At 46.4% G+C, this 13,714-nt stretch overlaps 1 protein-coding gene across 2 annotated transcripts in view; it reads right to left on the reverse strand.

The window, feature by feature from the left end:
* The window catches only part of KCNQ3 (potassium voltage-gated channel subfamily Q member 3), a gene marked incomplete at both ends in the record, with an annotated part of 201,366 nt that extends 188,070 nt beyond the window's left edge, over nucleotides 1–13,296 (reverse strand). For both annotated transcript variants that reach the window (XM_082480058.1, XM_082480057.1), the window contains one exon: nucleotides 12,953–13,296. In XM_082480058.1, the coding sequence (XP_082336184.1) occupies nucleotides 12,953–13,296 (344 nt within the window). The remainder of the gene's footprint in view (nucleotides 1–12,952) is intronic.
* Nucleotides 13,297–13,714: the final 418 nt, after the last annotated feature.

Here is a 13,714-nt window from a genome sequence, read left to right on the forward strand (position 1 = left end):
TCATAGAATCATAGAATGGTTTAGGTTGGAAAGGACCTTGAAGATCATAAAGTTCCAACCCCCCTGCCATAGGCAGGGACACCTCCCACTAGACCAGGTTGCCCAAGGCCACATCCAGCCTGGCCTTGAACACCTCCAGGGATGGGGCCTCAACAACCTCTCTGGGCAACCTGTTCCAGTGCAAATCTATCACTCCTCACAATGTAAAGTAGTTCAAATCCTGGAGATGCACAAAACTTAACCGGACACAACCCTGAGCAACTGAATTTGACTCTGAAATTAGCCCTGCTCTGCGGATTGGACTGGAGATCTCTAAACCCTTCCAAACCAATGGTTGCAGTTGTCAACTCCCTCCTACAGCCTCAACAGCCGAGAGGACCTACACCAAGAAATGGGCAGAGGGTGCTTTGCTTACTCAAGTTTGCCGGCTTATCTGCACTGTATTTTTTAACTAAACAACTGTATTTGTTAATTAAATAACCACATTTATGAGGGAGACAAAAACCTCTCTCCACTTTGGAGAGCAGGGAGAGAAAGGAAGACTCCATGCCTGTATAAGCCAGCTCCTGAAGTGAAGGAAACAAGCCGCAAACACCATGGTGTGAGTACTGGCAACTCTGGGACAGGCTGGTGCTCACTTGTTGTCTTGCCAGGGAGTCTCCATCTCTCGTATCTTCCCCCATTCCTCGAGCTGTCTTACCTTACTGGGAGGGCAAGTGTGTGGTGGCAGAGAAGTACCTCACCTGAGGTGCAGGACCTTGACCTCGGCCTCTGGCACTAGCAGAATATCAGTAAAAAAATGAAAAGATTTTGTAGCGGGTCCAGAACAAGCTTGCAGTGCAGCAGCCAAATCCAATTGTTCTTCTAACTTTAATAGATTTACTCTACATTTGCACTGACATGACTAAAAGAGGTTGCTGGCTCAGTATTTCTGCAAAAACAAGCAAAACACAAACTAGCAGCTGTTAAAGGAATACACCACCACCCAAACCCACTTCCTTATGACAGGGCATTTTCATGCATTCAAATTTTGTACAGTTCTGTGATGATTTCAGTATTAGCTTCAATTATGCTCGTTTACTGATTCAGCTAGTGTGTGGAAGTGAGTATGTCCTCTAAAATACTGAATGGTTCTTACATATCTACAAAGTCTCCAGCTTTACAGAGAAAACTATAGCACATAAAAAACAGTCTAAGCTGGCCCTCACGATCACCCTCATTCATCCCAGGCCATTCAAATTGACCTTCTACATTTGTTACAGGCTTCAAAAGGACAACGTCCACGCTACTCACAAAGAGTTTTCTGGTCCTTAAAAGACACCTCCTAGAAAGCGGTGTTGTCTGTTGATTTTGGGAGCTAATTTTGAGTGGTGTAGACAAGGGGAGCAATGCAAATGGATGGAAATTCAGGAATAGGCTGCCCAGAGAGGTTGTGGAGTCTCCTACTCTGGAGACATTCAAAAACCACCTGGATGCCATCCTGTGCAACTTGCTGTAGGTGACCCTGCTCGGGCAGGGGGGTTGGACTAGGTGATCTCCAGAGGCCCCTTCCAATCCCCACCATTCTGTGATTCTGTGATTCTGTGAATAGGAAGAAGCAGGACTGCTTCTGACAAACTCCCACCACAGTAACTCCTGTGCCCTTGTAAATCACAAATGGCCACAAGAAGATGCAGGGACAACTGAGTCAATCACAGCTTTTGGATTTGAAGCTCAATACAAGAGGTAGTTAAGTCTGGGTTTGAGTATGACCTCAAGAACAACTTCAACTATGATTATAAATCAAGAGCACATTTATGGGAGGTCTCAGGGACATAGACCCCATAGCAAACCAGAGAACAAAGGGAAGGTGGAAAGGTAAACTCAAGACTCCGAACTAGGGAAAGCTCGTAAAGCTACTGAAATCAGCAGCATAAGTAGGAGGATAAAACTGAGGACAACAACTACACCATAGTATTTTTCTTTGGCCTAATGTCAGGGATGACTGTAGGCCTGTCCCGGCCTGGGATAACAGGCAGCCACATATGCACAGCTCTTGAGGAAAGGGAATTAGAATTTTATGTTAAGCCTAATATCAATAAAAGCCTATGTAAAAGTAAGACTCATATTCCTCTTGCCTTTAGAGGTAGAACTCGTCTGTCTGAAAAAGGCTTTTGCTGCAGTCATTTACTAGAGAACAAGTCACCTCGGCTCCTGCTACAGACAAGGGAGAGTTGCCCAATGGAGCTGAAGCTGTGATTTATTTCCATGTAAAACAGACCCCTGCATCTGGTTGGATGAATTGCACCATAAAATCTATTGACTGTATTGACTAGATCGCTACTGACTATAAAGAGAACTTAAATGCCTATTGCAAACACAGAACCATACATGAACATATCTAAATTTACTTATCTTAATGTGGCTTTGAGTCCTGCCTCTCAGGTCAGGCAAAAAGTATCCCATCCCTAAGGTGTTTTTGGTGTAAATATCTAAATTCAATTTAGTCATCTGAGGTCTCCTTTGTAGTCAGTGGAAAGTTTCAGGCACTGCAAAAGGTGGTTAATCTCATCTATTTTAGAATCATCTTTAGGATGAGATTAATTGCACTCCAGAAATTTCTATGTCCTGTTTTTCTTCAGCAGCTGTAAAAGAAGTCCAGACCTCAGATAAGGTGCTGGATGGATGGATCCCATTGTGAATGTTGAGAGACAGCCCTTCCAGCCCTGAGGGAAAAGCAGGAAAATACATCTGTTTTAAGTGATTTAGCACTGAAGAGAGTAGCATATTTGAGAATGTACTATGTGATAATGCCATATTATGAGAGCAGAAACTGCCACGAGCGTGCATCTGCCAGACCCCACCTCTGCGCAGTGTCATTGCACCCAGGACCTGACAACATAATGGAGCAACATCTACAATAATGAGTGAGAGAAAATCACAATAATGAGTGAGAGAAAATCAGGAGAAATGTCCAAATACCACCAACAATGCAACTAGCAATATCTTCTGCTGTGTTTTACAAAAATCACAAGAAGTTTGGTAAGGAATGATCACTGGCTCCTGCCCCTGGAGTAGTACCACAAAAATTATTCTTTTGTTAATATGTCAAGATGTGGATTCAAAGTATTTGAAGCTCCATGGGAGTTTGACTAGCACAAGGAATGTTGAAACAGAAAAGGCAAAAGCCTCGGCCAAGTCCCATGAACAGAAGAGGAAAGGGTATAGGAAATAAAGTGTGTTATTGGACACACACGTAGGGTGAAACATTATTATTTCAATGGGGTAGGTTTTCTTGGGTTCTTATGTAAGTGAAAGATCTTATCCCAAAGCAAAGTGGCATTTTGCATAGACCCAATAGGATATCCTCAAAGTGGTAAGATCTCACATATAACAATTATGTCTGTTCTAGTAACCCAAAGATATTTGGTCCTGCTCTATGTCCGTGAGGCCAGCTGGTGTGATCAGTGTCCATACCCCTGACCTCACTTGCCTCCAAAGCAGGGAGCCACATGCAGACTCCTACTGGAAGTGGTCCCAGACCTGTGGCAACATCTGATCTGTGCCCAGTCACTTAGTTGTCTCAGACTAAAACCACAGCACAGGTCATCCAGCAACGTTGTGTTATTGGCCGGTGTGTGCCACTGATCGGGAACATCCCCAGCATGGCTCTGCCAATTAGTGCAGACATAGTTAATGCCTACTCCAGGCCTGAGAAAAGCTGCTGCTATAACTGCAGTGCAAGGATGGTCATGAGCTGCAGCACTATGTACCTGGTGCCACCGCAGAGACTGTGTCTGAGGTCTGATCAGGGAGCCTCAGCCAGTTGTGTGCATTGAAATTCTTCCAGCACCTCTCGCAAGAGCAGCACTGTTAGCAAAGGTAGAAGAGCAAATTCCAGTTCTTGTAATTACCTTCCTAAATTAATTCCCCTGCAATTTCAATCAGCTGATCTTGACATTCCCTCCTCAGGGTGTAATCCCTCCTCATAAACACACTGAGCAGTGCATGGAGAGGTACGAGGGGAACAAAGATAAGCAGAGCTGAAGCCACACTGCTGAGAGCCTGGTGGGCACCTCCCCACCATGCGCTTTGGGGATTTCGCTATCAGTCACTCAACAGCTGTACTTGCTCCTCCTCCGTCCCCACTGAAAACAGAAAATTTTAGACTCTCTGTATTTACAGTCAGTGGGGAATGCCCTGTAAAGGATCTTCTGGTTTAGGATTAACATCTCTGTCCTTCACCTGAAGTTAGGTATAACCCAAATCTAATGGTTCCTATAAAACATATAAGAACTGGGACTTGGATGGATTGGGGCATTTAAGCTGTTCAGCATTGCTTTAGCTCTACTCCAGTGGCGGACGGCACGAGGAACATCGAACTGTTTTCTTATATGAGATACACACCATGTCCAAAGAATGAAAAATCTGAGAGGGGAAGATAACAATTAAATGTATATCACTGAACTAAATAGATAAAAATAGCCCAACAATCAGGTTTGGAAGAAAAAAAAAACAAGGAAATTTTTGCTGTTTTGACGTAGGTGGAATGTCTCATCAAATCTTAATTCTAGTGTTCACTCAGATGACCGGAAGAAACTCCATAAAATGAAAAAATGGCTTCAGGGCAATAAATAAAGCCATAACAAATGACACTGTACTAAGCAGGAAGGGGGGAAGTTGTTATTTAGTGAAATGCTGAATGGATTTTCTTAGTTCTGGTCTTATTAAGTGCTTCCTTAACGATCTATAACAAGAATTAAATTAAATGTTAACAAAATTACGATGTACTAATGTGGAAGGTGATCAAAACACCAGTGAGGACAGAAGAAAATAAATATGAAAAGCATCTGGGATTAGAAAACACCACTGGAGAGTCAACATGACAGTCACAAACTAATACAGCTTGGCAAAGGAATGCAAAACACATCCATACAGCTCTCAGAAACAACTGTAAAGCCAAAGGAAGACAGACAACAGTCAACACAGACAGGATTAGGATTCCTCCACTGCCACTGCCAGACAATGGACCTGTAACGTTCCACCACCATGTACCAGCAACCTAGAAAAAGTAAAGTAGGAAAGACATTGGCAAGATTGATGCATGCAATGAGTGAGAGCATATGTCACCTCAAGAGGCACTGAATGCTTCTCATGTCAGGGTCTCAGCATCTCTCCAAACTGAGATTCAGCAGTGTTAGAGATACGCAACTCCACTTCAGCGTGGTTTTTAAAACCCACACAAACCAGCAAAAGGCAGTACCTATAAGGAGGGCAAAGTGTTGTCCTGGTGACTATAACCAGAGGAGGCTATTAAGGAACAGGAGGGATGAAGGCCTGTGACGAATCCTGTGGAGAACAGTAGCTTAGGAGGATCTCACACAGGCCAAGTAGAGCAGAAAGTTGGTTGTGCAGAGGAAGATGACGACACCTAGTGCTGCTGCTTTACACCAAATCCCAGTCACGCTCTTCTGCTTTGGATGACCTCAGCATCACCTTGGATAGGTTCCTCCTGACATCAGTGGGACCTTTCACTTGCTCCAAGTTAAACATGCTCTTAAGTAGTTTGCTTGAGGCTGGGGAAGGCAATTTACAGATTTCCATCCTGAAAGTTCTCCCAAAGTGCCTTTTTCCAAAGTAGGTTACCTAAATATCCCTGGGCATGTCCCTCTCTCCACAGAAAATGCTGTTTCCCAACTATCTTAAGACAGAAGGCAGTATATATTTAACAGCTCTTGTGGACCATATTCCTTGTAAAGCTATTAATATTTAAGTTATCCCATTTAATACAGTATCTGCCAGAAGCAATAGCAGATGCAATGTCCCCATGCCTTCATTCCTTCTGTAAATGTCCGTGAACAAGAAGGGAATATAACATGGACAAGAGACATGGATTCCACAAATGGATCACTCTGGATAAAGAAGTGTCTGGACAGTCGCACTCAAAGAGTTGCGGTCAATGGCTCGATGTCCAAGTGGAGAGCAGTGACGAGTGGTGTTCCTCAGGGGTCAGTTCTGTGACCTGTATTGTTCAACATCTTTGTTGGCGACATGGACAGTGGGGTCGAGTGCACCCTCAGCAAGTTTGCCAGTGATACCAAGCTCTTTGGCGAGGTAGACATGCTGGAGGGAAGGGATGCCATCCAGAGGGACCTGGACAGACTTGAGAGGTGGGCCTGTGCAAACCTCCTAGTGGGAGGTGTCCCTGCCTATGGCAGGGGGGTTGGAACTTGATGATCTTCAAGGTCCTTTCCAACCTAAACCATTCTATGATTCTGTGATAACATTATTAAATACAAGAATAAACCATATTTATACCATGCAAGGCTGATCATACTAGTACCCAACCACCCAGCTGCCTGGCTATATCAAAGGTCACCAATCTATTATATTTCTAAACATAAATAATAAATTATCTTAACACTCATTTGACTGATTTTGCTTGGGAAGTTTCTTACAGCTGTTAAATTAGATTCAAATCACTCAAGTTCAGACCTTGTCCTTAAATATACATGACATCACCTGACCTTGCACATATATCTCAATGTTGGAAAGGACCAAGAAGTACAGAATTGTGCTGTACATACACACACAGGTTTGTATGCTGGCTAAGCTATGAATAAAGAGGATTTAATCAAGTGAAGTTTGAAGACAACGAGCCCCAAAGAAAGAACAGGAAGAGTACAGGTGAGTAGATGCCTTTGGGGGGAAGTAGGAACTGTCGGGGCACCTTCACGTTCACTCAAGCACACAGTGGTGCATAACTGGCATTATACGTATGTGAGGATTTTTTAATCCAGTTGTTAATATGCATAGTTTTTAGTTACTATTTTTTCCATTAGGTTTGTTTTGAATGTTTCTACATTCTGCACCAAAATGAGCGAAATGGGTGTGGAAAGTCACTCCCTGTTCATTTTTGAAACATTTCCCTAATGTCCATCTCAGATTAAAACAAGAAGTAAAACCTGTGTGGCCTCTTCAGCTGGGAGCCGACCAAGATCTGCCCAGACCCTGCTGTGCCCCATGATGATTTCATAATGTTTGCTGAAAGGAGCAGAGAGGCACAAGAAGAAACTGAGATGGCTTTTACGAGACAAGTGGTAACCCCAAACAGACCCCCAGCTGCTGTGCTGGAGATACTGCGATAACTTTACCCCTGGGCTTTACTGCTGACGGTGCCTCCAGGACTGCTGAGGCAGGACTGAGATGGTGCTATGCTTCAAGTTTCTCAAAAGAGAAGGAAAACATGATTTGCTGGCTGCTGGAGGGGTTTTGCTGTATCACCAATGTCAAAATGATGAAATTTGGGACTGTTCAGTTTTATAGAAATGACAGCAGGGGCTATGACTTCTTTCTGAGGGGCTTATTCCTCAGCTGAGCTGATGGCATTGAAAGACCAGCTGCTGTGTGTTTGCTGCCACTGGTGGCACGGATGCTCACCTGCACTCCCTCACGCATCTCTGGCTGTGGTGGATCTTGACGCCCATCCAGATGAGGCTGCATCATGTGCTATGAGCGGGGGATTGCACTTGCAGAAGGGCACTCAGGGATCTGCATCCCCAGGGGTTTTTGGGGACACTGAAGCGCACACCTGTGCTCCAGGCAGCCCTGAGCCTGCAGCTCCCGTGAGCCCATGGAACAGGCGTGAAGCAGCACCAAAACTCAGCAAGTTAGCATCGTAGCCATGGCAACGCCGAGTGCACGAGCTGACCGACCAGACCCACGGTTACCTACTCTGGGAGTGGGTCTTGCTGTCAGCAGTGATGCCGTAGCAAAGCATCATGAGGCTGTAGGTGAAAACACACCTGTTCCCACCAAAGCTCCAGGTCTATAATTTCAGAGGTTGCGCAAGTGCTTAAACAAGCATTGGGCACCTTACAAGCTGCTGAAGCGATTCCGGGGCTACGACTGGGGACGGCAAGCCACTCACATCATACAGCCTGTGGCTTCTCCAGGCTCTGCTGCCCCTTCTCATTCCTACCAGCAAAGCCCAGGTTTCAGCAGCTGGTGGCCACAGCCTGCAACAACAGCTGGTCCCCGCAGCTGAGGTGATAGTCACATCTTGCTAAACCACACGCAAACCCAGGGCAGACTCCACAAGCCTCAACGGAGATGTGATAGCAGAGGTGTGTGGTGAGGTCTCCAATGACTAAGACTTCATTATTTTTTACAAAGTATACTGCAGACTATTTATCCATGCATTATGATGGATTAACATAAATAATTAAAACAGAAGTCATACTGGCGAACACATGAGCAAAGGGCACTTGCTAATGGACCAGGCTGGCTCTGCTGCTCCAGGGACTCACTTAGAGACAAGTTCATGCCAAACAGGCCAAGGAGGGATTCATATGTGTCCTTCTTACCCTGAGCCTGTTCCCACCTCAGCCCAGATGGCTGACACAGTCTGGTGGATCAACACGTCTTATGAAGCATCTCCTGAAGGGAGACAAGGAAAATAATGGAAAGTCCCCAGACCTTCAACCTGTTCCCCAAGTCCCTTGACACTCTTTTCTGCAAACAACCCACCCACGATTAGTCATGCAAGAGGTGCTTGCTGCTGCTTCCCAGAAACACTGACGATTTGATGGATCGCATGACTCTACCTCCTCTTTTTATTCCAGGTAGTAAATGGTATTGAAATAAGATTGCATGGCAAATAGGGAAGGGTTTTCAAGTGTTCCCCACGGTTTCCCTCTCTCATCAGCAGGTAATCTGTCGTGATCTACACCAGCAGAGCGCAGCCAATATTGCACACTTTCCCAAAAAAGAATATTTACCAAACCTTTCCCTAGTCTTGTTTTTCCATGAAAATAAAGGCTGCAGTTGTCTCAGAGGATGGTATGAAAATAAGAATATCTCCTAGCTACCTCTCCTTCAGCCTCTCTTTTCTTTAAGTCAGGTTGAAATTTTTCCACAAATTGCAATTGCATACTTGATCTGTATTTTGTTACCTTTCTGGACTCTGTCCATTATCCACCAAAGAATTTGTGCTTACAATTAAAAATAAACCAAAAAATAAAAATCTTACTTATTTTCAAATTTTCATTCAATTCATTTATTTATTTATGCTTCTGTGCATAAATAAAGCTTTTGGATAGCTCGTGGAGGCCAACAGGTCTTGAGTTGGTCTCCCTGGCCAAAGTAGACATCCCACAAGGCACAACCGCAGGGGTTTCCTGCAATATATTGTGCTGCGCAACATAAAGGAAAATCCAGTACCTCACAGGAACAGCAGTTATACCTACAGGGAGACCAGCTCAGAAAAGAGCAGCGATAGATTGTAGCCTGGCCCGCAACCCCCAAGAGACATTTCCAAATTAAAAACCTCAAAGGTTAAACCAGTTTTTATTCTTTTTTTTTCTTTTTCTTTTTTTTTAACTGAGAACGTTCAGCGGGAGTTTAGCTTTACAGAGGAGAAATTTTTCATGGGAAAATCAATTTTCTCTTCCTAACTATGCCATTAAGATATTGCCATATTGCCAAGAAGCCTGTGAACCCTGGTGTCCTAGCAGAGGGGAACTTCACGGGTGTTAGGTACATCTCCTGTCTAGCAGAGCTGCCGGAGAATAAACCCTTTCAGATGGTGAGGGAAACAGAGTCGGCTTCTTTAGGACCAAATCACCTTTCTCTTTGCTATAAGGATAGGCTCGGACAAACTCACTTGTGTAGAACAAAGAAGGAGGAAGAACCGCAAGGAAAATATCTCATGGCACTTTCCGTAAATCACTGCCAGTGAAAACTGAACACTAAAATTGCCATCAGGAATTTCTCCCTTTCTCCCCTGCATCTTTGTCCCTAAGGCTTGGTATGGCCTGATCATTTTTATGCATTCTCATTGAATTATTTCAATAGATCAAATCATTTCGGTAGATCTAACCTCACCTAAACTCAAGTGAGCATTTACAAGAGGCACTGCGTCAAACCTTATTTGTGGGCACATTATAGCAGTGAGATACACAAAGGATCGTGACCCGTTTGCAGCCATATGGGCATCGCTGTACGATTTAACGAGATCCCACCTGTACCACCCTTTTAAAAGTTCTGGCATCCAAAGTTTTTGCAAAGGCCTCAGCAAAGCCCCTTCCTGCCCCCACCCAACACCCTCGGCATGTCCTGAAAGTTGCAACCCTCTTCCATCAGCAGCTTCCCACCTCCTAAAATCCTGGGATATACAGAGCAATGGAGTCCTTTGCATCATCTCTTCATTAAACACCTCTGAACGTTTTGATCTATAAGGATTTCATCACATCCACCCATGCTGCAAACCCTTTTGGCCCTCAGCTGTTTATTCTCTGGGTTTTTTGTATACTAGAGCAACCTTCTTATTCTTAATTTTGATTGTGTGGTATTTATTGCAAAATTACTCAGAAGATTGAGACAAAGTGTAACATGTCATTAAGATAAATGGGACTTCTCCTGAAAATTAAAACAGCATCAAATTTGTAGATTTTATGGAAAGGCTGGCACTCTCTCACCTACCCAAGGGAAAGTGTAAACTGTTCTAGTGTGAAAAGAAGCACTGGGGGACTGCTGGGATGGCACTACGCAGTGTCACAGCAGCACCTCCAACATGAGAGAGACTCCTTTTCAGAAGGAAAAAGGTTAAAAGACAATTCATTTGAAAGCAAGAACAAAGATTCTGGGTATCAACTTAGGTGCTGCTTCCCCACAGCACTGCTCCTGCTCTCGAGCGGGTCATGGTTCTCCAGTTGCAGAAACAAGCTCTGAAGTCTGTCAGCAAGATCTCAGCACACTCTTCCATCACTTTTGGCAGATTTCTTTTGTAGGGTTTGATCCTACAGTGAGGTAAGAGCCCACAACTTCTACTGAGTTCAGAAGGAGCTGAGACTGAATAGAAACACAGCGTGGCTAACGGCAGCCTTGGACTGCTGAGCCCTCGTGAGTGTCCTGGTGTGCTGGGCTGACAGACCAGGACTTGTGTATTTCACTTCCTTTAAGGATAAGGACTCGTAAAAGTGTTTGTTTTTTTTTTTTTTTCATTAAAACTGAATTTGGCACGATGGTCTTAATGAGATTGCTATTGACTTCTGGGAGAATAGGTCAGACTCACATCTCAGTTTTGCAGGACTGAGTAGTCACCAAAATGAAGTTGGCCACGTAGAGCATCAGGTCCACTCCTAAGAAGGATCAAACCTTACAAACATACTGAATTTTTTCCCATTCTGTGATCCGTGTTGCATAAGTATCCTAAGGTTAACCACACATCGAGAGAGCTACCTAAAATGAATGTTGTAAGTTGGAGATTCTTATACCATTGCAAAGAAATGTGAATCTCAGAGCTCGCCTGAGCCTCTCTAGACTCATCCACTGTCCTATTGCTTGTAGCCAGACATGAGCCTGGGCATGGATGTGACCACAGCTGGCCACAAACAGAGAGATGTCAGCTGCTCATAACGCTCTGGCATGTGCTAAAGCCTCACTTATGCAGTGTTTGTGGGCTGACTGAGGCAGGACGAATGGGGTGCCCCTCCGTCCAGACATGGCTCTCCCCAACAGGAAGCAGCGTTATGCAATGCTGAGTACGATCACACAGCAAGATCCGGACCAAAGAGTCTTCCCAGCATAACACACCCCAAATGCTGCCCGCTACCACAAGGTTTCCTATGGCAAAAAGGGGCGAAAGAACTGAAAAAATGTCACGGCATCCAGTGTCCACGTTTTCACAGAAATGAAGCTGGAAAGCAGGAACCTGCATCCCAAGATGCACTTTATGAAAGCACCAAAAAGAGGGGAGCAGCAATGAATGGGTGATATACAGCAGCACTTCAGTAGCGAACGCTGCCTTCTACTCCTCGCCCAGGGCTAAATCCCCGTAAACATCAACGAGAAATCTGCCTGAAGGTAAAATCACAACCCTACACTCAGGTAGTTTATTTGCAAGTGCAAAGACTATCCCAATGATCAGGACTTCCCAAGATCCAGCTCCAGGCTCACAGCCCATGCAGCCTTACAGCACTTTTGTTTGTCTTTGGCAAACAAACCAATTTCAGAAATCATTGCTTAAATCCTCTATCACATAGAGCTCTGTACACATTATAGCATTAAAGAAAAACAGGAATACCGTGATCACTGATAATCTCTTGGGTTTTCAAACACATTCACGACACTAAAACCCACTTTTATTTCAATAGGACTCTGCCAACTCTGTTCTATGCTGTAAACGTATTTTTTCCTGTATTCCTTAAGGGAATAGGATTTTTAGGAACACAAACCAGTGGTCATTTACTTGATTTGTCACCTTTGGGCAACAAAACAAGTTTGTTTCGTCTCAGTTCGCTTGTGGCCAGTTGAACTTTCTGGTTGACAGCGCTGCAATGCTCGGGTTTTATGCACTGCAGGGTGACGCTACTTGGACCAAAAGCCGATGGTTTTCATTTGACACTTTCAACTATGGAAAGAGACGGCTCACTCAGGGTTTATACCAGCTAGTTTAACCACACGCAATGCTCCAGGCTGAACTGAAGCCGGCAGCGTCCCCCTGAAGCACTTCGAGCCTTGGTCTTACTGGAATCCCTTTTCCAGGGTCTGAGACACGCCAGCCGGGGCACGCCGCTGCACGGCAACGCGGGTGGAGGTACAGGAGACAGACACGGACTTAAAAGCAGCTGCTCATTTTGGAACACCCGACGACATAAAAATAAATAAATAAATAAATAAATAAATAAGCCCACTCAGCAGCACATCCCATCATAAGACCCTTTGCTATCCCCCTCCCCCGGAGCTGCAGCGAACCCCCCGGAGCGCCCTTACGCCGAGAATGATAAAGCAAAACGGTGGCCCCGGGGCGCATCTCCCGGGGGCAGCCCCCCGCCGCCCCGGGACGCGACCCCCGGGGACGGACGGGGACACACACACACACACTCACACACACACACACACACACACACACACACACACACGACACCCCGCTCCGCGCTCCGCGGGGGGCAGCGCGCCCGCGTTAACTCACACGAAGGCGTGATAGAGCAGCGCCCAGCCGCGGGGTCGCTCCAGGGCGTCGTAGATCAAAGTTTGGATGCGGCGGTACTTGGCGTGGTTCCGCTTCACCGGGCGGCTCAGGGGGGTCTTCGCCAGCAGCCCCAGCCCCGGCGGGCTCCGCTTGCCGCCCTCCTCCTTCCCGCCGCCCTCCAGCAGCAGCGTCCCGTCGCGGTCGGCTCCGGTGCCCAGGGCTAGCGAACCCTGCTCGGGGTCGCCAACGCCGCCCGCCGCCGCTCGCCGCCCCGCCGCCGCCGCCGCCGCCGCCCCGCCGGCCGCGCTACCGCCCGCCGCGCCGCGCCGCGCCTTCAGCCCCATGGTCGCCACCGGGCCCCGGAGGCGAGCTGAAGATCGGCGGCGGCAGCCCCGGGAGCCCCAGGGCCATGATCCGAGCTCCCCGCCCCTCCCCCCCAAAACCCGATTTCTTTATAGATTCATATATATATACACATGTATGTATATATATATATATATATGGAGGGAGGGGGGTAAAAAAAAAAAGGTGGGATGGGGGGAGGCAGTCACATCCCCGTCAGGTCATCCTCGCCGGCAGGCAGCGGGGAGGCAGGAGCGCGGCGGGCACCTGGGCCGGCGCAAAGCAGGGAAATCATCGCGGAGTTTATTTACCAGCCCGATGCCCGAGCCCCTTCCTCCCCCCCACCCCCCGCCACCCCCTCCATACACACCACCCCCCCCGCCGCCTCCTCTTCCTCCTCCTCCTCCCAGCTCCTGCCTC

Source organism: Vanellus vanellus, assembly GCF_965231255.1.
Source record: "Vanellus vanellus genome assembly, chromosome: 2".
In the NCBI taxonomy this organism is placed as follows: Eukaryota; Metazoa; Chordata; class Aves; order Charadriiformes; family Charadriidae; genus Vanellus; species Vanellus vanellus.